The following is a 25202-nucleotide window of genomic DNA, read 5'->3' as shown; positions in this document are numbered from 1 at the left end:
GTATGTGTGTGTGTGTCTGAGAGAGAGAGAGAGAGAGTACTTTTCCATCCATAATATGGTCAATACCATTGAACTCCATAGGGCTCTGAGGGATCCTCACATGCCTTTAAAATTGCTTCATGCACAAAAAGGAAAAGGAAGAAGTGGCCTTAAAACAAGGCTTAAAGTCAAAGTCGTTGCTTTGCAGAGTGCTATTTGCTTCTGCATATTTACCCGTTTCCTGTAAAACCAGGCAGCTAGAGAAGGATTTGTCATAGATATTGATTGGCGTTTAGAGTAGCTAATAGCACTGAATAAGCATTTACACTAGTCCCCCAACCCCACCGCCGCCATCCAAGTCGCATCTGAGAGGCACCATCTCCAGAGTGGAGCCAAAGTGCGCCTGACCCACCTCCAAGCGGGTTGTGGTGACATCTCGCCATGATGAACCCCCTTTCTCCCCCTCAAACAAGCATGTGTTGTAAAACTCAACTCGTGTGTGCAGGAGAGCAGAGAGAAAGACATTTCTAAAAGTCTCTGTGTGTTCAGCCCTCAGTTTTTTTGTAGCTTCTAACTGAATCTCTATGGTGTGAAGTTTACTTTCTCTCCCACGTTGCTGTTTGTACTTTCAGGTATGCATTTTATTTTACAGTTTCCTGTTCGTTTTCGGCTGTATGGGAGCCCATTGTGTACTCCATGTAGCTAGTTGTTGAAGCAGTGTACTGGAAAATGCCTTGAGCATAGTCTGCTGTCACAGGTAGCCTCCTGCTTTTCCCAAAGTGAGTAAATTCAGGCCCATAACCACAGTATTTTGGGGAATGGAGGTTTGAGGTGATGAACACCTAAAGACACACTGACATACCACACTCTTGCTAACTTATGCATCTTAGCTTTAGTGCTGCGAAAAGTTGACGGTTGATTCACAGGTGGATGCCATGATATTATTAGTTGAAACTGGTTGTTTCTTGCTTCCATAAGCACACATCATTTGTTTAACAGGAAGGAAACATGATTGAATTTTGATATTAAAATACAAAGAATGGTTTTAATAGGAGGGTTAGGATTAAAAAAGCATTTTTCATTTCATCTAGAGTTTCTAAAGCTTAAAAAAAAAAACATTTACCCCAAATCTGAGGTGAAATAACCCTCTGAGTTTTGGGGTATGTGGATTTTTAAAGTTAAGTACCATTGAAATGGTTGTGGTGAGGCACAGTCCCATTCTTTTGCAAAAGACTAGGAAAATTTTAAATTATAAATAAACCCTGAGGCAGAGAAGCATTTTGACAGCATCACTGCCTTTGAACACAAAAAAGCATTTGTATCTAAAGGACGGGATGAAAAAAAAGTCTACACACTTGAAAGAAGTATGCCATATTTCCATTAAATGTTTTAAAGATGCCATCTGATATTTCTCTTCACTTTGTTTTACATTTGAAAGGACTGGTTTGATGTCTTTGTGCTGCTGAGGGAATATTTCCAACAGGACGACCCTAAAAAATTCTTGACAACATCCCTCCTGAGGCTACAAACATTTCTGACTCGTCTAGCTTCTTGTTGCACTTTAAATTACGTGAATATAGTTGCATGCGATGAGAGCAACTTTGTGAATTTACAGGCTTCAGTACATCGACTTTTCCAACACAAGTCTGCTGGCAAACAAGCTCTGTGTTGTTGACTGTGGCTCATTCAACAAGCAGCACATCAATGCAACAGTGGATACACTGCAAAGGCTGTGTTTGCTGTCTTTGGTGGATGTCTTTACTTTGTATTTGCAGATTCTATCTGTTGGGATCCTCATACAAACAGTGTAAACTAAGCCAGTTCTCCAAGTTTCACAGGTATTAATATCAATATAACTTGACTTTGAAATGGCAGCACTCATACTGAAGCTTTTAATTTTGAAGGTATAGTTTGGATTACTTGATGTAGGGTTGTATATGATATATGCAGCTAGTCAGGCAGAGAGGAGTACCAGTACATAAGCTAAGTAAAGTACTGTTGTGGACAGGTTTAGCAGCAGCAGGTGTTTTAGCCACCTTACAGAAAGTTGTTAGTGCATTGACATCATGGTGTCATTAATGCTGACTTCAGGATGTTGAGACCAAAGCTTCATGAAGTTCAATAAATGGTCTGGAAGCTGCTAAAACTCACAGAGACAGACTTGGTTTTGAGAAACTTCTTTCTGCAGTAGAATCTACCAGAACTACTTTTTTCCACTAAAGAAAAAGTAGTTCCTACATGAAACTGCTCACAACAAGGTGTGTGGATTATCTTGAGTAACCAGGCATTTTTCAAATGCCACAAGCAGAATGACATTTCATCCTATTATGTTGGAGAGAAGGCAGACATCTCTATAACTGATAATCTCAAAAATTCAGCAACTCAAACCAAAACAATCTAGATGGATAAATAGATCATTTCATAGCTGACATCACTGAAAAAATTGCGCACACATTTTGGTAACAGAGGCAGCAGTCTCCCACAGTCATGCAGATGAGTTATCAAGTTGCAAATGTTGAATTAAACATTTTACCAGCAGCTAAATCACTGAAATGTTTAGTTGTTGTATATAAAATCTGTCAGAATAAATATTACACTGATCGACACTGATCACACCGTTTCAGAGCAATCTGTGGTGTCTATGGCTGCAAGCTATTAAACGTGTTGACTGGACTGAGGACACGATCAAAACTGCTCATGTTTGCAGCGCCTACTGACAAGCTGTTGTGGTCCGCAGTACTTCCATTGCCAATCGGCAGATGCAGCTTGCCCATTGTTTACAAACTGTAAAAGGGTCTATAGCACTGCAGGCCAGGGGGAAAACGTATATTCTTGATTTTGCGGTGAACTGTCACTTTGAGTGGCTAAAATACCTTTGTGCTGACCCCGTCCACAGCAGTTCATTGTTTACCTTCAGGGCTCCTGCCCCTCTCTGCTTCTCCAAACTGGAGGCGTGCAAAGTGCCGTCTACTGCAGCTGACAGTCAATAAGCATCCCAACCATACATCAAATATATATATGTAACTATCCCTTTAATATGACTTAACTTTGAAAAAGCAGAACTCGTACTGAAGCTTTTCATTTGAAACTTTTGATGAACAGGCTGCAGACGCCCTCCGTGTGCTGAATCCAAAACACTCCATACAGACTTGAGCAGTGCAACAGTGTGTCACAGCTGTGACCAGGGTGTAATGACTGTACGGAGGAGCTAATTTCAGTTAGCTCATTCACCGGCTCTGTTTTTTTTTTTTCCTCCTCATTGCCATTCATAGTCCGTAGGTTTGATTGGAGGTAATGATATTCCTCCGCTCTCTGGAGGTGCAGGGTGCCGAGGCCTCGCCGAGCCACAGTCAGCACAAACCTCACCCGTGCTGACTCAAGCAGTGGAGAAAACTCCCACGGCGCCCGGGTCTCCCTCGCAGCCTCCGAGGCCAAGACTTAGTGAGGAGCCATGTTTGTAGCAAGTCAGCTGAAATGGTTGTCCACAAGACTCAGAGGAGTGCCAGCTGAATAACAATAACGGAGTTCAGTCAGTGTTGTCTTGATTGTTGCTTTCTGCCAACACCCCAGGGTTGTCTCTGATTCCATCACCCCCAACGCCCACAGTTTGTTTGTCTATACATCTGTCAATTTCCTTCCCTCACTCTCAGAGGTGGTAAAGTACAAGTTTTTTTTACTCAAGTAGAAGTACAGATACTTGTTTTTTTTTCCTTAAAGTATAAGAAAATCTTGATTCAACTTTTTTACTCAAGTAAGTGAATAAAAAAGTTCTAAACAAGTAAGTAAGTGAAAAGGTACAGACTCTGAAATGACTAAAAAATGTACTCAAAAATAAAAAGTTGCCCTCTGGGACATTTCTCCAGCTGTTTATGTGAAAAGCTAAGCTAACTGAAGCACATCTTTTCTCTGCGGATGAGTCTCCCTCTTTGTCTGTTTCATCTTATTATCTTTGTTTCATCTTGTTACAGCTTTTGCGGCGCTTTTATCCTCTTATGTCTGTTTTTATCTTGTTTGGTAGTTTTGGTCTTACCACGTCCTTTTCATCTCGTTACATCACTTTCATCCTGTTGGATCATTTTCGTCATGTTTCATTGTTTTCATCTTATGTCGTTTTCACCTTGTTACATCTTTAATGTCGTTTTTTTTTTTTGTCTTTTTACGTCTTACATGTTTTTGTCCTGTTATGTCCTCTTCATCTCGTCATGTTATTTTCATCTTGTTACATCATTTTCGTCTTGTTCCATATTTTACATCATTTTCATCTTAATGTCTTTCACATTGCTTTCATCTTGTCATTTTCATCTTGTTACGTTGTCTTCTCTTTACATTTTAACAACGTTTTCCTCTTGTTACGTCTTTGTCCTCATTTTTCATCTCATAATGTCTGTCATGTCTGATAGGCACTGATGGATACACTATGAAAACATCTTTTCAATGTCTCATACATTTAGGCTGAAATCAGTCTTGTTGGACTTCCTGGGGAAGATGGCATGCAATGACTCAAATAAAAATAACCAATATTTCCCCCAAAAGCCTTAAAACTAAAGTAACCAGGCTGTTGTGAGTAGAGTGTACAGATATTTGTGTTGAAATCTAGAAAGAAAAATAAATACTCAAGTAAAGTACAGATACCTGAAAACTCAACTTAAGTACACTAACAATGTATTTGTACTTGGTTATTTCCCACCTCTGCTGCCAACACCCCAGGGCTGTGTCTGACTCCATCACCCTGATGCCCACAGTTTGTTTGTCTGTACATCTGTCAATTTGCTTCCCTCGTTCTCCCTTTCACTCCCCCTGTCGGTCCCTCTCTAAGTCTCCATCTGTCCATGTGTGTTTGTCTGTCTCCACTTCTCTCTCTGCCCACTGTATCTCCCTGCAAACATCCAACATAAACCACAGCTCTCCCTCATTCCCACTCCGCCTCCTTCACCCTCCCACCTCCGTCCTCCTCGTTCATCTTGGTGTGAGTCAACACTGATGAACGGCAGGCACCTCCAGGTTTACCCGCGGGTCTGATCTCTGCTGGCAGAGCCGCCGAGCTGCAACAGATCGATGACAAAGCCTGTCAGGGCCGCTCACTGTTGTTCAAGGCTAGATTGCATCTGAAAGACCATGTGCCATGCAGTTAATGAATTAAAAAAGTGGCCAGCCAACATTGATCAGATGAGCTGACAACTATCAATATATTCCTTTTTTTTCATTGGAGGTTTAAAGAGTAATTGTTGAGAGATGTAACCAATGCTTGTTCTGTAATTCTGCTGGTCTGACTCAGCGTTTATTTATTTAACAGCAATCAGCTCCAGAGCTCAGAAACGTACAGAATTAGTTTAAAGGGAAAATTTATACATTTTTGGCTTCAAGGTTTATTCTTGACCTTGACAAAAAAAAAAGCTAATTTATTTATTTATGAATCTTTCAACCACATCTCCTGGCCTTCCTCATCAGATAGGAATTGTCTTGGATGCCCTTTTCACTCCTGTGTTGAGAATTTGTTTGTCAGCTATCAACTAACTTTTGCTAAACAGCAACTTTCTTGGCTAAAAGTTTTAAATGTCAGGATAAAAGTACATTTCTCAGAGTTTCTCTTCACTATCCAAAGTCCTCTTGAAAGCCCAACCATCTTTTGTACTGACATAAACAAATTTTAATGGAATTTAAACTCATTTTAATGGATTCATTTCAGTAAATCCACACAGAGCTTTCACATTTAAACTTTGACCCTCAAATTTATGTCGCTGACTTCAAACTGTCTTAAGGCTTACCAGTGAAGCAGTTTTACGTATCCCTGTTTTGCCAGAGTAGGCCTTGTTCCACAAATGAGGCAGTTGTGAGACAGGAATTAAAAATAAAAATAGGATTTTAGAGCAAACAGTTCACTTATTGTCTGGTGTAGGTACCTGAAGTGTTCAGCTTGTCAAATCTGCTCGGGGTTTACATACATTATGATTAGCTGTATGCTGGAAAGCAGCTATGTTTGTGTCTGTGTTAAGGTTTCTGTATAGCAACAATTTCTGTCCTGCAGATCTGCAGCTGAGGATCAGGTATTTCATGCTCCATAACAGCATCTTCTCCTTCTGAATTATGGTGGTTCTCTTCTTGTTTGAGTGACAGATTTTTGTCAGATGTCCTCTACCACCTGGTAGTGAAAACAGCAATATCTCATCATTGGCTGGGTGAGAGTAAAGCTTTTTTGGTGTGGGTTTTTTGTTGTTGTTGCTTGTTTGTTTGTTTTTTATCATTATTTTCTGTTTTCTACATAACTGTTCGGTTTGGTTTATGAAATAAAACTACTTCAGGATTTAAGATTATTATTAGGATTGGTCATTAACCACATGACAGAAAGATCTGCAGAAAAATTTAAGGCAGACTTCTCCCATTTGCATCTTTGCAGCCAGCTAGAATCAGCATATTCCCAGCTAGCTAAACTGTTAAGTTTCCTGCTAGCCTTGCTTGTAATTTTAGAGGAAACAATGAGCTTTCATCAATGGGGAAAGGTGTCATTAAACGAATAAGAATAAAAGCCTGCTAATGAGGTGATATATATAAAAATACAGCAGTATCAGCACACCTGCCACATAAGGCTGTAACAGCAAAACCCCTGTGTGTTGAAGTGAGCAACAGTGCATTTAATTGCTAATGAATTCAACTTTTCATTTGTAAGATGGAGATTTTCTTCTTTCATTAGTTATGTGGGTTATGGTATACGTCAATAGGCCAAGATGTCAGATGTAGACAACATAATAAAACTGTCAAAACCGGGTACAGCAGCTGAAAACTGTTTGTTGTGTTTACCTCTCTGAGACCTCTCCCTCTGGTCCTTCAAACAAGGAAAACCGAAGCAGCAACCCCACAAAGAGTAATAAACTTAAATTAATGTGACAAAACAACAAAATTTCCTCTGTTTTATAATTTAGAAAATAAAACAGACTCACACAGCCTTGGCAGGGGAAGAAGCTCTTAAAATGTCTTGGTGCAATTATTCTCCTGCAAAGCTGCAGGCTTTTTTCTTATTCTGGTTAAAAATATAGAAGGCTAGATTTATTAGGGGGCGATGTTTATGCAGGAAAATAGATTTTAGGAACAGAAGCAGCTCTGTTCGGCAGCTCACAATCTCTGCAGGGTTCCTCTCCATGTCTGTGGTCTTGCTGTGACCCACCGCTGACTTGAAACACAATGAATGTTGATAGGACAACAAGGTGATAAGAGAGGTTCAGCTGCTATTGGTTCACTTCCACCTATTCATTAACAGCAGCTAAAGACCACCATTACTGCCACAAAAAAATAACAATTAAAAGCATGAACAGCTTAATTTGACCAAAATTAATTACATAAATTAGGCAAACTAGGCCATGTTTAGGAATTAGAGCAATCTTCATCCACAGACTACAACCAGCACAAACTGAAAAACCCCTTTATCCACCTCCGTCACAGCTGAAAACACATCTATATGCAGAAAGTTCATTAGATCACTTAATTCAAAAACACACTGAAAGCTTATACAGTGCTGACCTTTCAAATGACTCACTCTCTGTGCCTGTCACACTCACTTTCTCACACAACTTTTAGTCTCCCACTCTGCTAATCATTTGCATTTTCCATCATCTCTCTGAAATAGCAAAAATAATGCAGAGAGCAGAGAGCGGCCCACAAAACATAATTATCATCTGTAGCACAAGTGCAGGGTGTCCCTACAGACAGCGAGATATACAAGCCCCCGTCAATTTATGGCTTTAGTGCACCTTTTCACTGTATTGCCTCACTCATATAAAAGTAGTACTGAGGACAAGGCAAAGAAATGAAATATTATTATACTGCTGTTTTTGGTCCACTGGTGGAGAAAGAAGAGTTTCTACTGGACTCCCTGTACATCTGGGGGCCCTAAACAAAATAAGTTTGGGGGCTCTGCCTCACAATTGATAGTTATTGAAGTACTCATAGAACCAGTTACCATATGCACTGTCATTCATTTTATTTGTACCTCTATAACAGTGTTTCCCAACCCTGGTCCTCAGGGACCTCTGCCCTGTTTTAGATGTTTCCCTGCTTCAACACACCTGATTCAAATGATCAGGTTGTTATCAGGCTTCTGCAGAGTCTTGATGACAAGCTGATCGTTTGTTTGCATGTTGTCCTCATGTCTCCGGCTTCCTCCCACAGTCCAGTGACATGCAGCAAAATAGGTTGATTGATAACTCTAAACTGCCTGTAGGTGTGAATGTGAGTGTGAGTGGTTGTCTGTATCTATGTGTCAGCCCGGCAATAAACTGGCGACTTGTCCAGCATGAACCCTGCCTCTCACTTATGGTCTCTAGTGAGAAAAATTACTTCACTGGTTGGAAATTTTGCCTTTATTTTGTCTTTAAATCAGAAAACAGGAACACCATCACAGTGCAACAGTTCTGGCTTCAGCAGTGAAAATACTGTCTTCATCCAAGAACTCAGTATTCAGTTTAAATAAACATTTATCAATCAGATTAACTGCTAACGTTGGTTTCACAGAAATCCAGTTGGCTAGCTAACCTGTTGATACTTTAACCTCTGAACAAAAGTTTAGGGAACTCATCAAAGACTGTCGATGGTGATAATGATGACTGGGATGGCGTGTGGGTAAAAACACAAGCCCCAGACCAGAATAAGTTTATGGCAGTTTACTTGAAGTTTGAATGTGAAGTGTTAATGTTACTTAAAAATAATATTTAAATGTGCATTAACATTACTTAAGAATTTGTGCATAACAAAGAAGTAATAGCTGGGCAAACATCTAATATACTTAACAAGGATATAACATATAAAGCCAAACAGTTTCCTCATATTTGGTATTGAGATAATCCAAAAGTAACAGAAAGTAGTCAGGTTACACTACTTTAATGTTAATATAATAATGGGTATGTTTTGCATAGTATGTGATGTCAGATGCAGCATAAGACTAACTTGGCTAAACCAGGCTAGCCTTGACAGGGAGCTAACATTACAACTGGCATGTATTTCATGTTAGTGGGAGCATTACTTTAGATTTAACTACAGTGGAGTCGATGTGGATGATGTTAGATGGACCTGGCGAATCAAAACTTAATAATAAACTAAATTTCCAAGCATTCATTTTGATCAAAGTAAGGCAACAGTAAATATCAAAGTAAGCGCTCTAACATTACAGATATTGAGCATCATTTCTCATATCTATACTTATATGTAATCATTGTTGTCACAGGTCTATTAACCATTCTTCACAGTGGCAACTTCAGCTCAAACCACGTTCAGCTTCAGCGCTGCAATTCATTTCTCACCACCTCAGTTCTGATCAACTGAAGGGTGTTTTTCCCAGTGAGTTATTAATACATGTTGTGTCCGTTATTTTTGTCAGCCTGCCTCTATATAAAGAATGGATTCAGGATATAAATGGGTATGACTCTGGACAAAGTCTGTGCTTGGTTTTTTTTTAAAAAAGAACCTCTGCCAGAGTTTTTTTCTCAAACTGATGTCCCTAAAAGCAGACACTGACCATGGACCCTTCATACATAAAATATACATGTAGGTCTGTCACACGAATATGAATGTTCTGATGTTAATAATTCAGGAAAAAATGTCAGGGGAATATAGGTACATTTGGTCGGGGCAGTAAAGTAAGATGTAGAACTAAAATCTATCTATCTATCTATCTATCTATCTATCTATCTGTCTATCTATCTGTCTATCTGTCTATCTATCATACAAATGCAGACAGGAGGAGGAGGAAAAGTGTTTTTCACAGTAAATAAATTCATCAGTTATTTAGTAATTAGTAATTAACACAAAACAGGCAGCCGTGATAAACCAGTCGACTAAATGCGTTCCGCTGTGACAAGCTGAAAAGGCGCTTATCTTAATATCATAGTGTTTAAAATCCACAGCAATTATTCTTCACGGAGGCGTGAAATTGATTCCAAACATTTTCTTTTTCTCCTCCTCACACTGTTTGATCTCTGCTCCCCCGAGACGACCTTTGATGAAATTCAATTTTGAACAACGACACTTTATGCAGCTTTTACATATCTCACCTAAAGATATCAAACTTTCATCTGTGTGATAAATTGTTTTGTACAGTTTGGATTAAACAGATGTGGGAGGAGGGGAGTTCAACTGACACAATCAAGGCTGGATAGATGACTTCATTGAGATTAATTAGTGTAATGAATGTTTTGTGCGCTAAAATGTTTTGTTTTCAAACAACTCCTCTGTCACCTGTCTAAATATTACTGAAACATCTCTGACAGTCAGACAGTGATGGAGACGGGTTCATTTAACTGAGACAGTTGTGACAGCAGGTATATATACACAGACCTGCAGTAACTGAAGCACTGGCAGCCTCACTATATGGAGGTCTGGGAGATCAGCGCCACCTGGTGGAGGCTGCATGCGAACATGAAGGCTCAAACTCCAGAATGAAGGGAAAAACAACTCTGCAATGATGCACTTTAAATTATTTACAATGCATTTTACTTGATTAAAGACATTTTCAAGACGTAAATTTATTGGATCAAGGCAGAGTGACGGAAATTAAAAAATATGAGACTTGATTTAAAACATGCCTTTAGAAATGGCATAAGTTATGAAATTTTCTCTGTCAATGGGCATGTTTTATTAAATTTGCTTCAGGATAAATATGATTTAAGCAACTGAAAATTGTCAGATTTAAGCCAAAAAAATTCCACATACTTCCACTCATGTGTTTGTGAAACTCCCTTATCAACTTAGACGAAACCTTTTTTTCACAGCTGCCATATGGATAAGAAGTTCTAAGGTAAACACAGGTATCAGGTAAGGTATCATTGATAGCACCTTTATTTATTATTTCATGTCAAAAATGGCTGCAGTGAGAAAGGTCTGTGTAGATGTTTTTGCACTTTTTTCCTGAATAACCAAGGCTATCTGAATAATAAGATTCATATGATTTAAATAGTTGCATTCAAAATACACAATGGATTATGTACACATGTAGAATTTAGGTTTACCTAGAAAAAGATGCAACAAAATGCATCTGTGAAGGTGCCAAATATGTTAGCTCACTACATACTGGTAACACAACTAGCCAGTGTAATGTAAATGTGAGTTTTTTGGTGAAACTAACAGCAGCTATGTTCTTCACTAATTTTCTGCAGCCCAGTGTATCTGTGGTTAGCAGTGTTGCTTCACAGCAAAAAGGTTCTGAGATCAAATCCCAACTCAGGCAGGGCTAGTGTGTGTGGAGTCTGAATGTGTTTCTTCCATTAAAAACATTCATGTATGGTTCATTTTCCCTGTCAGTGATCTTGACCAAGCTACTCTGCTGGGGGCTGCAGAGCGGCTGTCCACTGTTCCCAGTAGTTAAGATGGATCCAACACAGACAGCTCATTTCACTAAACACTTTGAGCTTATATGACTGTGCATGTGATAAATAAAGTAGATTCACCATCATGACCAACAAATAAATCAGTTACTCCAAGTAACAGGGGTCAAGTTTCAACACCTAGAGTGTGAATAGTTCAGGAAAGTGTCAGTGGAATAACACATGCAGCTATTTACTGAACTCTGTACAGCCTCATTTCCTACAACTAAAAGTGATGCTTGAATGTTGTTTGGATCACTACAGCACGAAAAGAGGTGTTTCAACCAGGCAGAAGTGGGACGGAGTCATTGTTTTCCAGGTCATGAGTCTCAAGTCTTTCCACTCTAGTTCCAAGTCAAGACAGACGAGTCCCGAGTTAAGTCCAAAGTCCTAAACAAGTCATATTGAGCTCTGCATCAAATCCAGTGATCATTTTGATAACAAAGCCTCAAATCTTCTTTGTGAAACTTCAAATGTCAAATTAAGTTGGAAGTTATTATCTGTGGTTTCATTTTTCCAACCGGAGCTCAGTAACGTAACATTGGTTCTGATTACCCAGCAGAAAACTGTTTCTCACAATCATCTTTGCTTTGTCTTTTGAGAAATAAATGAGATTTTTATTTTGAGCTGACTAAAGTCTTGTCTGTTTCTCCTAAACCCCCTTTAAGAGAATAAAGGAGCAAAACAAAAGAGAAGCAGGAGAACTTTTGTTGAACTCATAGTCTCAGATGTTTCTCCTTGATGACCGTATGGAGCAACAAGACTTTAATTTGACCACTGAGACAAATTTAAGATCTCATTTAACACAGTCAGGTTTTCTTTTAGATCTCACTGTTATCTCAAGAATCTATTATGTAAGACAAAATTTAATATCAGTGCAATGAGACAAAAAAATATTTTAAAATCTTAAGTTGGACTCAAATTAGTCTTGAGCTGAGACGAGACAAAGGTTATCTCTCAGGAGCCAAATTTAAGAATATGAGAAAATGGTCAAAGTCTTACATTTGTCTTAATTTGAGGTCATTTATGTCCAGGAGACACAGGCTAGACAAAGACGAAATCTTATTTTGATGGTAAAAAATAATATTGCACTTATTTTGAAAGATATTGCAACTGAGATATAATTCAGTTTTAGTGGGAATTATCTTTTTTTTCATTTGTTGGGGTCTGTACCAAACAAACATGTTTCCTAACCCTAACTGCAGAAGAATAGTTGCAGGCCAGTGCATCTCTGCAGCACTTCAGTAGTTCATTATTGCTGTTTGTCGCACATTTTTGCTTTATCAGAAAACTGCAGTTTCTACAATTTGGATATTGTACTTGGCTACATTGTGATGTCGATGACATTTTGATTAACTGTGCAGCCCTATATAAAATACTCCTGATCGTCCTTGAATGAAACTTGGTCTCGTCTCACACGGTTTTAATTCCAGTACGACAGGAGAACTCAGCACAAGTCCAAACTTTACAGGACAGCAGCTACAATTAGGAGCATACCTCCATGAGGCTTTCTTGAGTGCATGTTGTGTTCAGGTAGTCATTACTGGGCCAGGCTGTGTGTTATCTGCCTTTAAAACTGTCAGCAGCAGCAGCAGTGTTCAGCTCCTCCAGGCGACTGCTGTGCACTGGAGCCTCTGAAAAGTTGGTTATTGAAAAGCAGACTGCAGTCCTTGTAGCCCACAGCTGCAGTTCATCTCTAAAATATAACATTTCAGCTTTGGGAGAGAAAATACCACAGTTCTTTATTCAGTATTTCTTGAATATACAGCAGGTGGTTCACATTATAAGAATACCTTCATTCATCAACTAAAGAATTTGCTAACAGGGACACATACTGTATACTGCACTCACCCTGTATCGTTAACACTGATGTCTGACAAGAAAATATGAACCATCTTGCTCACACACCACCGTCGACTTCTCAGGTATTTTGCATGAATGTAGTTGAGACTATTGTGGGGACACTATGAGGAGCTTGATTATGTAGGCATTTATGGATAAGTTTGAGATTGGCTAGATTAATGAAATGATCAAAACTTAAGATATTTAGTTTCTGAAGAACATGGCAATGATGTGATCTAATTGGTTTCCTGTCCAAATTTTTAATTGCTCCATTGTATATCATCATGAGAGGTTTGGTTATTTTAGATTCTGCTTGTGACCAAGAGGTTACACAGTAACTCAAATGTTAACAAAAAAATCACTGTCAGCTGTCAGAGCAGTTTTACCAGATATATGTATCATTTACATACATCTGAAAACCTGCTCCAGCACATGATTGTGGTAAATCATTAATGTTTAAGCAAAAAAGAAGTGGATCTAGAACAGACCCCTGAGGTACTCCTGTTTTAGGTTTTTAAAAAAAGAAGACTTCTCATTATTAATAGTAACACACTGCTCTCAGTCAGACAGATAAGATTTAAACCACTTTAATGTTTTGTTGGAGAAATAAAATTTGGAGAGTTTATTAATGAGGATATGAGTTGATGCAACATCGACAACTCAAAAAAACAAAATGTGTTAATGTGTTTCGAATGGCAAAGGTCAGCGTGGGTGACAACACTGTTCAGACATCCTTCATCATGTTGCTTGAGTTTTTATCCTTGATAGCAGTGTGATTCTAAATGGATGGCAGTGGTGGTTGATTGATCAGCCACTTTGGTCCAGTCTGAAACATCTTATCAATGGACTGGCAGAAAACTTTGTTCAGACATTCTTGTGCCTCTCAGGATGTTGTGTTGGCGATTCTTTAACTTTCCTCTCATGAGGGAGAACTATGAGGGATCAAATACCCACAAAACAAATGACATTCACACGGACCTCAGCTGTACTTCCTATCAAGATTTGTAGATATTGATAACAAATGTGAATTCTGTAAGAATGGAGAAGAAGAAACAACTAAAATTCATAACATAAAGCCAGGCTCTTGAAGTGTCACCCATCATCTGAATCATCATTTGAAACTAAGAGTCACTTTTAGTCTATCAAAATTATAAACAACAAGAAATGCAACTATATAGCTACAACATCGTAAACAGCATATTAGCACATTGCCATATGAGCATCTTAGCATGCTAACTTTAGCAATTAGCTCAAATCACTTCTCTGACTTGTTTAGATGGAATAGAGTGCTGCAGGGAGGATATATTTTTGTAAGCTAACATGGAAGTCAGCATTCTTCTGCTTCCTTTCACAAAACAGGGAAGCAGTGTTTTTTTTTCCATTTGATTTTTTTTATTAGTGCAGAAAATGAGCTCTGTGGGGAACAAAAGTTCATAATTACATGTTTTGTTCAGCAAGATGATCTTCACAGTTGAACACCACTTTAATGATTTTTGAAGTGCAATGAAGCAAAATGCAATCCAGAGGTAAGAAGCTAACATTAGGATATGAACAAACTACACCACAGTCACATGACTTCATACCACCACCACTAAGTGATTAGTGTTCAGTGTGATGACATTTAATGCCCTCGATGACCTCTGTAGTCTCTCTAGGAGCTGCATGGAGGCAACTGGACTTGCTTGAGGTTCTTGAACCTTGAGTTCTTGATATTGATGTTGTTAAGAAATCTATAGTTTTGTTCAGAAGTGCTGCATTAAATATAGATGTTATTGTGCAGTATAATCATGCATTGTCAAGAAAACCTAGACATAAAATATTTAGGTTGAAACAAAAAATACTTTACCATTTTGGTGTAATTTAATCCAAGTGCTACTGTGACTGGCTCATGTTTTTAAACTTAATTTTTTATTTTTTTTATTTTTTTTTACATTTCATATGAGTTGCAATGTGATGTCCCTGGAAAATGATATTCATTAATTCGCCTATTACATTATTACATCATTGCTTGGTGTCATGAGGAAATGTTCTCATATTTATGATTATGGCCTTCTAATGTACATCACCACATTTCTCAGTTATTCTCCTCTCTTCTTATCCCACTAATGTGCAAACCACGTAGTTCAGCTGTAAAACTTTCAAAACTGTCAAGTTGAATGAAGCTCTGTCTGAAGCATAAGTGACATTTGAGGCTTTGGACGTCATCAGTCACGTGATATTCCTCATTTGACACAAGCTCTGGCACAATGTAATTGAGACACTGTGCTACAACGAAGTGAAACAAGCTTTGATCTCATTCGCCAGTCTCTAAAAAAAAACATTTGACGTCATGACAAGACAAGGACTTATTAGGACTCATTCCTGCGGCACCATAGTTTTGAAAGCAAGTTCAATCTACCGCCATTTACTGGAGTATAAGATGACATTAAATCCTCTTTACTGGATCTGTCTGCATGGTAGTAAGGTTTTTATAATTAAGATGTACTGACCCTCTCAGTTATTCTTAATCTTAGCTAAAACACAATGCTGGAGAGATGACTATTGATAGCCAAGTGTTTAAAATATATACCATATAACTGCAGTAATCGCAGTTTGACACCTTGAGGCCCGAGACCCACATTGTGTTTCTCTTCTATCACCACTAATCTTTTAAATAAAGGCAACAACATTGGATGAATATTGGATGTTATTGCCTCCTGTATTAATGCATTTCTAATTCATACAGTGTGATGTACTATCATGCAAAGCACATATTTTCTGTGATTATTATGTGTGAATACAAAATGTACAGATGTAGCAACAATAAGCTATTTTCATAATGGTGGAGCATAAACTGCCAACATACCAGCTGGCACACTGAGGATCAACTGTGAACTGCATGCTAGTTACAACAGCTGGAGACTGAGCAGGCTCCCTCTAACCTGGTTAAAAACTTTCTAAATATTACTTAAAACTTAAGGAGTGTCGTGTCGCTGCTGTCATCATGAGGTTTTATACTTTTACCTTTGTGCCAAACACATGTGTCTGTTATGGAAAGAAAATTCAGAAGTTTTTCAAATCTTTTTTTATTTAGAACTTCATAAAAACTAAACAGATGAAGCATTATGAGGTTTAGAGTTACAGAAAAATGTGAAAAACAACATTAAATACACATAGGGTAACTCAAATGGAAACAGAGAATGTACAACAGAGAGAAATTCTTGCCCGCTGACACAAATTCAAACTACAGTACCCCTAATCTATCACACATCTATACATACGACTCTTTTCTACAAACATACATACATGAAGTGTTTAATCCACAAGTTTTCATACTGTTATGTGATGCTTGTCCCTTAAATTGTTTCCTCTTTTTTAATCAGACCTTCAGATTATCAGGGAAAATGAGATTGACTATCTAACAGCTGCAATATTTTATGATTGATTTGATAGTTTTTGGAGAGACTTGATGTTTTGAAAGGTTGTGGTCCATTTCTGCCAGGTAGATTATCTAGTAGGTGTTAATTTTGTTAAAGCTACTTGTGCTGGCTCATGACCCCCCTGAGGAAGTCTTCGAAGCGTGGGACGGCGGCGGCCTCCTTGGCAGGTTCATCAGCAACAGCTTTCTCCTCCGCAGGCTCATCAGCGGCAGCAGCGGGCTCAGCGCGACGCAGGCGGCAGTTGTAGTCAAACTCAGGGTCGCAGTTGGGGTCGGGCAGGATGATGCCGTCCTTGCTGGACTTCGGGGCCTCAATATTGGCAGGTGATGCGAACTTGCCACAGTTGGGGTCGAATGGATGGCAGAAGGGCTTGGCTGGAGCCTTGATGTCGGCCTTGGCCTCAGGGCCAGACTTCACCGGGGTGCAGCCTTTGTCATAGTGCACATAGCAGTCGTAGCCCTCCTTGGTCTTGCCGCGGATGCCGAGCTTGTAGCGGACCTAGTTGATTGATTGGTTTTTATTTTATTCAAAAACAGATCGAAGATAGCAAGTGAAAGCATTATGCAGCAACACCCATTTCATTACACTACATTTAATAAACCAAGTGAAAAGGAATAAAAGATTAATAGAACCATTCAACAAAGCAAGATTACACTATATTAGTCAAAAACATTAACTGTAAATAAAGATGGACGACTCGTGTCCATTTCTTTCCACTATACAAAAATGAAGCCAAAATATCCGTGACACAAATGCTGCCGTCTTCTGCTGGTGACGACATTTGGAGCCAGAGTCTACACAGTAGTGATCGGGTCATGATGTAAAATCCCCTCATCATAGCATCAAATAACTAATTATAACCAAACTGTGCAGAGAAGCTAGCTACCAAACAATGCAACATTTTGTTAACTGTTTAGCTAACCAGCAAACAATGTAAGTTTTTGTTCAAGATTACAGAGCAGCTGAATAACCAGCCAACTCATTCACAAGCAGCTGTCAATCATGACTTGAAACACCCTTTTTATAGCATCAATTAAGTAATTAATGCCAAACTGGTCAAATCAACACTCGAGCAAACATCAGCTACTTGAAATGGCAGAGACAATTTTTATAAAAAAAAATATTTGACATGTACTGTGATGTTTAATTTGGCCCATGTCCAATCTGCTAACATGGAGAGGTCTGGCCTTATGACCTCCACTGCAGCCAGTCACCAGGCGGAGATCAAGATGTTTTGGCTTCACTTTTGGGGAGCTCTCATGTTGTCCATCTTTATATACAGTCAATGGTCAAAACATTGGACTATCCTAGTAGGAGGACTTCAGATTCAGACCTGGTGCTCGGGGATCTGAGGAGGTGGCTTGCGCAGGGCAGCAGCGGCTGCCAGTATGCAGTATGGGTCAAACCGAGGGTCGCAGGTCAGAGGAGCAGCAGGAGGTGCGGGCTCATCCTTGGGTGCATACTCCAGCACGGGTTTGGTGAGGCCAGACAGCTTGGTGGCGGTGAGCGGGTTGCAGCCGGCGTCAAAGAGAGGGTTGCAGTGCTGCTCTTTAGGGGCCTCCCCTGCAGCAAGAGGAGCAGGAGCAGCGACGTTGGTCACGCACAGAGGATCGACTGCTGGGTCACAGGTGGGGTACAGCAGGTGGTAGAAGCCGGTGGGGGCTTTGTGGACCAGGGTGGGCATGCAGTAGGGGTCCTTGGGGTCACATTTTAGGGCGGCGTAGGACGGAGCAGGGCCAGGGGCAGGGCGGTAGCCATAAGCTGCCCTCAGGTGATACTGCAGACATTCCACATCTTCAGGGTTGCAGATCCTCAGCAGCTCAGTCCTCTGCTCAGTGCTCAGGAAAGGCTCCAGGACGGGGGCGTAGTAGTAGAAGCCAGTGGGGCTCTTCAGGGGCATTGGCAGCAGTGGCGTCAGGATAGGGGCTGGAATCTTGGCGGGAGCTGGAGAGGCCTCAGACTCGGGCTGTGGAGCAGCATGGGGGAGGAGAGGGAAGAGGCAGTAGGGGTCAAGGTAAGGGTTGCACATCCTGATGGGAGCAGACTTGAGGGAGGCGGGCATCACCACTGCAGCCTTTGGCTTGCTGGTGGACTCAGTGATGCACTCTGGATCGTCAGAATCAGCACAAGACTTGTAGATCTCACTGAGGTGCTTGAGGTAGTGGTTGAAGGTGGGGGCCTCCTCTGACCTGTGCTTGTTCTGCAGGTAGGCCATGTACAGACGATCCAGATCCTCCACCTGAAAGACAGGGTGGAGAGGAGACAAAATCAATAAACATGCTCTGATTTGATATGGCTTGTATGCCATAGAGGAACTGAAAATAAAACTAAAATACCAACAAGGATTCATTTTTAAATGAATAAATCATAGTTTAACTTTAAGTTGTGTTGCACCAAGCCTTCGTACACTAGTTCGTACTCTAAACATATATTACATTTAATTCTGTTGCACCAAACAACGTGATTTAGTGTTAACATTAAACATGAGGAGGTTTAACTTTTTAAAAATGGCTGCCTCTTTGTGAGAGAGAAAGTTAAGGGACAGATTAAACCAAACAAGTGTCATGATGCGTCTCTTGATCCATTTAAACACACATTACTTGCCATTCAGTCTCTTTTTTTTCCTTCTTGTGCTGTTGTCTGTTTTTAATCTTTAAAAAACTTTAACCAGCTAGCCAACGTTATAACGTTTTGTCATTTATCGTTCTTAGATCCTGACAGCACTTAATTTTGGCTAGCAGGCAAATAATATAGTGTTCAAACAATGTAACATTTTGTTAGTTAGTTAGTTAGTTAGTTAGTTAGTATCAATAAACTTGGATTTACTAAACATAGATTAGTTTAAAATTGTGCAAAATATATCTGGATTCACTCATTCACACAAATCCTCTGAGGAGGAACGCATGTAGAGGTCTTTTTCTTCTCACTGTCTTGTTACTCAAACCGTACAATGTGCATCTTTTAAACCACAGAGCTCTAACAAGCTGACACATGAGTTACATTGCAGAGTTAGTTAGCACATTAAGAGGGTAATGACATACTTTTGTATAATCATGAATTTTTCTATGGAAAAACAAGCACTGTTTAATAATCTTGACTAGGAGAAACTGAGTAATTCTTGTGAAACAAACTCCACTCACTCCCTCCTGGTTGTGGCTCTTTACAAAGTACTGGTACCATCCCCAGAAGTCGGGCACACGTTTGAACTGGGGCACAGCCAAGACGGGGACGTTCCTTCTGTTGCGAGCTGCGGCCTCGGCTTTCACATCATCAGGCACTGCAGGCACTGAGGGGAGCAGAGCAGAGGGAGAAAGTGCACTAAATTAAAAGTGCTGGAGCCAGAATCTAACAATGAGGTCGTAAAACTGAACAGATATGTTTGCATTTGTTGACTATAGAAGATATTGTGTATGTATATATCCTCAGACAGACCTTTAGAATTGAGATAATCCATTATCATTTTGTTTTTTATTCAAGCATGTAGTTAATTTGTTTGTATTGTGATATTTAAGTCAATAAACTAACTAGCTTACTGTGAAAATCATCAAACATTATACACTCAAGCTGTAACATCCTATAATTAGTAAATGTATTAATAGCTATTTTATTAAGGGAATAATTCAACATTTTAAGAAATACACTTTCTTTTATTTGCTTTCTTGTTAGGAGTTTGATGAGAAGATCAATGCAACCGTCATATTCATCCATTAAATGTATAACAGGAGCTAGCAGCTGGTTAGCCTAGCTTAGCACAAAGACTGTAAGCAGGGGGAAACAACTAGCCTAGCACTGTCCAAAGCTAACAAAAATCTGCCTATGAGCACCTTTTTTGTTTGATCTATGCAAAGTATAAAAATAGTTAGTTAACAGTTTTATGGAAGGTTACTCTAAGTGATTAAAAAGCCAACGTGTCCCAGATGCCACGTCTCAGGTCCCCACCTTCCTCTTCCTTGTGCTGCTCCAGTGGAACGGCCCCCAGAAACTCTGTAAAAAACAAGCAGCATCCACATTAGCAGCAGCAGGGACATTAGGCTGACTAGAACCAGATGTTACAGCTTTCCCTTAACATCAGGGAAAACGCTGAGCTCCTAATAAGCCCCTGGGTGAAACACGGCAGGTGTTGGGGCTCTGGCGCCCCGGCACAGGCAGAGTCCTGCAGATTAAACACCCCACCCTCCTCCTCCACACCCCCAACCAGCCCTTATACGTGCTCAGTCAGGCTTTGAACCAGACCGGTGGAGTTGGTGCAAATACTGGGGGCCTCCTCAACCTGTAAAACTACAAAGAGTGGGCCCTCATACACAAACCAATTACCAATACACTGTAAAAAAGTTGGAGGTGGGAGGGAGGGGACATGTCTGTGTCCCTGTGGAGTGTCTTCTGCTCCACCAGGAGGTTCCTTCTGAAGTTTACTGCCATAAGAAAACAGCCAAGTCAGCTGATTATGCAGGAAACTTCCGGAGCTTCTCATTTATTAATGTGGAAAATCTCCCAGAGGAGCAGTTATAGATGTCCTTTTATGACTCAGATTTCTCAGGTACCTTCAGGCTGCCTCACACACCAACATGTCATGCTTTTTTACTGTTAAAGAGATCAAGGTAATGGTGTCTCTATAATTCTGTGCTAAAGATTTTTGAACAAAAACCAGGAAAAGAAGAAGCGGCCAGAAACTTTAAAAATAGTATATTACATGTAAAAATCTTGTATTCAAATCATATTTAAGTAAAAGTAAGTATTATGCAGCAAAATGTACTTAATGCAATGATGCATTAATGTGCAAGTAGGATTATACAGTTGTAATGGAGTGTAAATGTAGTAATGTAGTGTTTCTTCATAAAATCTCAATCAGCAGAGTAGAAAATCACATAATATGGACGGACTGAAGCGAAGTAAAAGTACAGTATCTCAGTATTGTGCTTTAGTCAGCTACAGTTCTTGAGTAAATTGCCTTACATACATTCCACCACTGCCAAAAATACACTTGTAGAAAGGAAGATGATTAAATGAATGAGAAAGGAAGATAAAACAGATTTCTCTTACTCAAAATTGTGTTAATTGTTCTTCAGTTTTTCTTTTCTTTTTCTTTTTTTTTTGTGAAATACTGTGGACATTATCATAAGTCTGGTTTGGATCCAGTGGTCTATATGATGTTTCAAAGTTGTCTGACTATGATCATTATTGTGGAGAAACACTAAACGCAACAGATTTCAATGCTTTTTTAATTTCATTTCATCCCTAAATCAGTCATTCTTAATAATTTGTATTGTATTATTTGTGTGAACTCCTCCTCACCTCTTTAAATCCAGCTGTCAGTGGTGGAATGTACCTTTACTCAATTACTGTATACAAATTTGAGGTACTTTTTCTTGTGTATTTCCATTTTATGCAACTTACTCATCTCAGAGGCACACATTATACATTACATTATACATTTCATTACAGTTTTTCATGTCCATACTGCCCAATCAAATAATGCATGTGGAATTAGAGAAATTTGAGATATATTTAATTAGAAATTAGAAAAATGCATGGTAACAAAGCTGAAAACAGGACTGTTTTTCTGAGCTCAAATGGTTCTTACAGAGCAGCGACATGACAAACATATGATGATCTTATAGAAAATAATGCATAAGTGTATATTAAACTGCTTAACAGTATATAAAGATCTGAATACTATCCACCACTGCAAGTTCTTCAATATTGTACTTTATGGTAGTATAAGTGGTGGCTGTACAATACTTGAGATACATCCCACCACTGCTACTAAGAAGGAAGATGATTAAATGGATGAGAAAGAATTTTTTTTTTTTTGTTCTCTCTTTTACTTGCCTAGGGATTACAGATGTAAATTAGCATTTTTGCTAACTCAGTTATATTAACATCCTGTATTATAAACTGATGTTCATTAATGTGCTCTGTCTCTGATAGATAGATAGATAGATAGATAGATAGATAGATAGATAGATAGATAGATAGATAGATAGATAGATAGATAGATAGATAGATAGATAGATAGATAGATAGATAATGTTTCAAAGTTGTCTCACTCCCAGAAATATTGTTATTGTGAAGAAACACTAAGTCAAAATGCACTTAAATCCGGGTTTAGGTCATTTAAGTTCCATAATAATGTTTAAGCATAATGTAATTCAGGTGGTCTGAGAGAAAACTAGACTTCTGCTTGTCCTCTTGGCTTTTTTCAGCCCTTAGAAAATTTAGCCCATCACAGATCAGTAAGATAGTTGAATGCTGAGTTTGATTCCCAGAACAGTGGAATTTGACAACCTGGTAATGAGACTGAGACACTGCACCTTTAAATATCATTTTTGTGTAACTGTACAGTGCGAACTCCTCCCAAGGTTAAAAAATCCCCCAAATTCCCCAAAAAAGACTGCGTTATCCTCAGTGATAGGCTAAATACCTGCATGTGTAGTTATAAACCTAGCAGAAGAGGAACAGCTTTCCATCTGTCTGTCAACTAAATGAACAGATAAAGTCATAGATAAACTTTAAATCAGTTAAAATCTGTGAATCAAGTCTCACCTGGTAATAAAACAATAGCTAACAGGAGTCCTGTGTGGATCAGGGAAAGCGATGGTCGTCTAACACGTGCCATGTTCTGCTTCCTGTGCTTCCTGAGGTAAAAGACAGAAACAATCATCACTGATGATGCTGTAACACGTGTGAGGATGGTTAACAAAAAGTGAACTGATGACTGCGTCTTGCTGCTTTCTGCGGAGGGTTTTCCAGCAGACTGTTGGATGTGGAAATGAGAAGACAATGCACTTGGAAAGAGCTTTTATTTAACTGGCTGATGCCAAGACAATAGAGGAGGATTGAGGACATGCTGTAATAGAGCTTTCCAGGGATTACCCAGAAAAATAAGACTTCAGTTATGAATATCAGAATATCAAATAAAAAGTGACTGAACTGAACAATCAAACAGCCAAAAGCTTGAAATGATCTTCTCTATTACTGAACGGATGTTTGAATTATGTGCTCAAAATGAGAGATTGTCTTCTACAGTTTCACATCTGTGAAAAAGTCTGAGGACTTTCTTGCTTTCAACAGAAAGACAAGAAGTTGCAGGCAGGTTTTGAGGCTATATGAACTAAAAATATATTAACTTTAGCTTAGTCCTTACCAGAGGTGGGAAGTAACTACGTAGATACTTTACTGTTCTTAAGCAGATTTTTCAGGTATCTGTACTTTACTTAAGTATTTATTAATTTGTTCTGTAAATTTAAACACATATCTATGCTTTCTCCTCCTTACATTTTGAAAACAGGCTTGTTTCTTTAGTTTTAGTGAATTTGAGGGGAATTATTGATTATTTTTATTTTGTGTCATTAAAGGCCACCTTCCCAACATCAAGACTGATCAAGACAATCCCTGGGTGTATCCATCAGTATATGTCAGATGACGTAACAAGATAAAATGGACGTAACGAGACAAAAAAGATGTAACAAGACGAAAAACACATAAAAAGACAAAAATGACATTAAAGTCTTAACAAGATGAAAAAGACATAATAAGATAAAACAATATGTAAGAAGACAATAAAGACGTAATGACAAAAAACAAGACAGAAAAGGCATTAAATATGTAACAAGACTAAACAGACAGGAGAGGCCTGACTGAGGAGAAAAGCTGAGGTTCAATTATCTTCGCACAGAAACAGTGGAAAAGTCTTTCAGAGGGAAAGTTTTTACTCTTAAACTCTGAGAACATTTCACAGCCTGTACTTTTTCACTTTTACTTTTAGTTGAATCAGTACTTCTAATTTTACCAGAGTCTTCTTTACACAAGTATCTGTACTGTGAAGAATGTGCGTACTTTTGACACCTCTGGTCCGTACCTGCGAAGGTGCTGAAGTTCTGTCCTCCTGTGATCAGGAGCGTCTCTCTGGCTCGAGCTTCTTGAGGGCGGGGGATCCTGCTGCACGGTGGTGGTCTGAGCTGTCTACCTCTCTGCTCCCCTGTATGGGATGCACAGGCAGGGAAACATTTTTAAGGACCCCACTTGATCATTAAAAACAAAAAGGCATGTCGTACGGCTCCGGCGTGCTGGTAGGTGCTACGGGATTGGCTGCTGCACTGCCATCCATCCAACCAATGGGGGTCCTGTAATTAGATGAGGTGAGCAGCATGGCTGCTTAACAAGGTGCCACTTAACACTGGGTTTCTTTCCTCACATGTTTGGAATTTGGGGTCAACATGTAGGGTGAGGTGACATTTGTATCTTAAGCCACAAGATGATTTTGAGATTTGAAATTTAAACGGTTCGGTGGGCGTGAACTTGAAAAACTGTGAGCTGTTAAATCCACACTGCTTGAGGCCTCTGTTACAGGAGAGCAGATTTATAAAGAAGTGCCTGCAGCTACCGCAGAGGTAGCGCTCATAAAACTTTCAGTGGAAACCATAGAGCAAGAAGTAGACCTCATGTCCATGGTGCTTTCCTGATGATACACAGAAAAAGATGCATCTACTGGTAGACAACAAGCAGTAAATAACAATAACCTCCTCTACTAGTGGAAGAAAACTAAAGAAATCAGTCAGATTAACCTCCTGTTTTTTATCTCCATAAGAACAGTCTCTCTGTAGTAACTGACTGAAAA

At 39.3% G+C, this 25202-nt stretch overlaps 1 protein-coding gene across 1 annotated transcript; it reads right to left on the bottom strand.

Annotated features, from left to right (window-relative positions):
* Nucleotides 1-16215: 16215 nt before the first annotated feature.
* Nucleotides 16216-24599, bottom strand: and2 (actinodin2). The gene is made up of 6 exons (XM_084732892.1): nucleotides 24444-24599; nucleotides 23129-23220; nucleotides 20525-20569; nucleotides 19726-19862; nucleotides 17919-18824; nucleotides 16216-17083 (listed from the first exon to the last, which is right to left on the bottom strand). Exons 2-6 carry the CDS (start codon nucleotides 23199-23201, stop codon nucleotides 16682-16684), a joined length of 1563 nt encoding a protein of 520 aa, XP_084589018.1. The 5' UTR covers nucleotides 23202-23220; nucleotides 24444-24599; the 3' UTR covers nucleotides 16216-16681.
* Nucleotides 24600-25202: the final 603 nt, after the last annotated feature.

Source organism: Lutjanus erythropterus, chromosome 12 (assembly GCF_056507025.1).
Source record: "Lutjanus erythropterus isolate fLutEry1 chromosome 12, fLutEry1.hap2, whole genome shotgun sequence".
Classification (NCBI taxonomy): Eukaryota; Metazoa; Chordata; class Actinopteri; order Lutjaniformes; family Lutjanidae; genus Lutjanus; species Lutjanus erythropterus.
The sequence above is the reverse complement of the archived record's forward strand: the minus strand, read 5'-3'. Positions and strand labels throughout refer to the sequence as shown.

What these genes read in the sequence shown, in the direction of transcription:
- and2 (XM_084732892.1), bottom strand. Translation starts at nt 23,201, where the DNA reads ATGGCACGTGTTAGACGACCATCGCTTTCCCTGATCCACACAGGACTC. An exon ending in AGCTATTGTTTTATTACCAG is followed by an intron (nt 20,570 to 23,128) that starts GTGAGACTTGAT and finishes TGTTTTTTACAG; the next exon opens with AGTTTCTGGGGGCCGTTCCA. An exon ending in GCAGCACAAGGAAGAGGAAG is followed by an intron (nt 19,863 to 20,524) that starts GTGGGGACCTGA and finishes CAGTGCCTGCAG; the next exon opens with TGCCTGATGATGTGAAAGCC.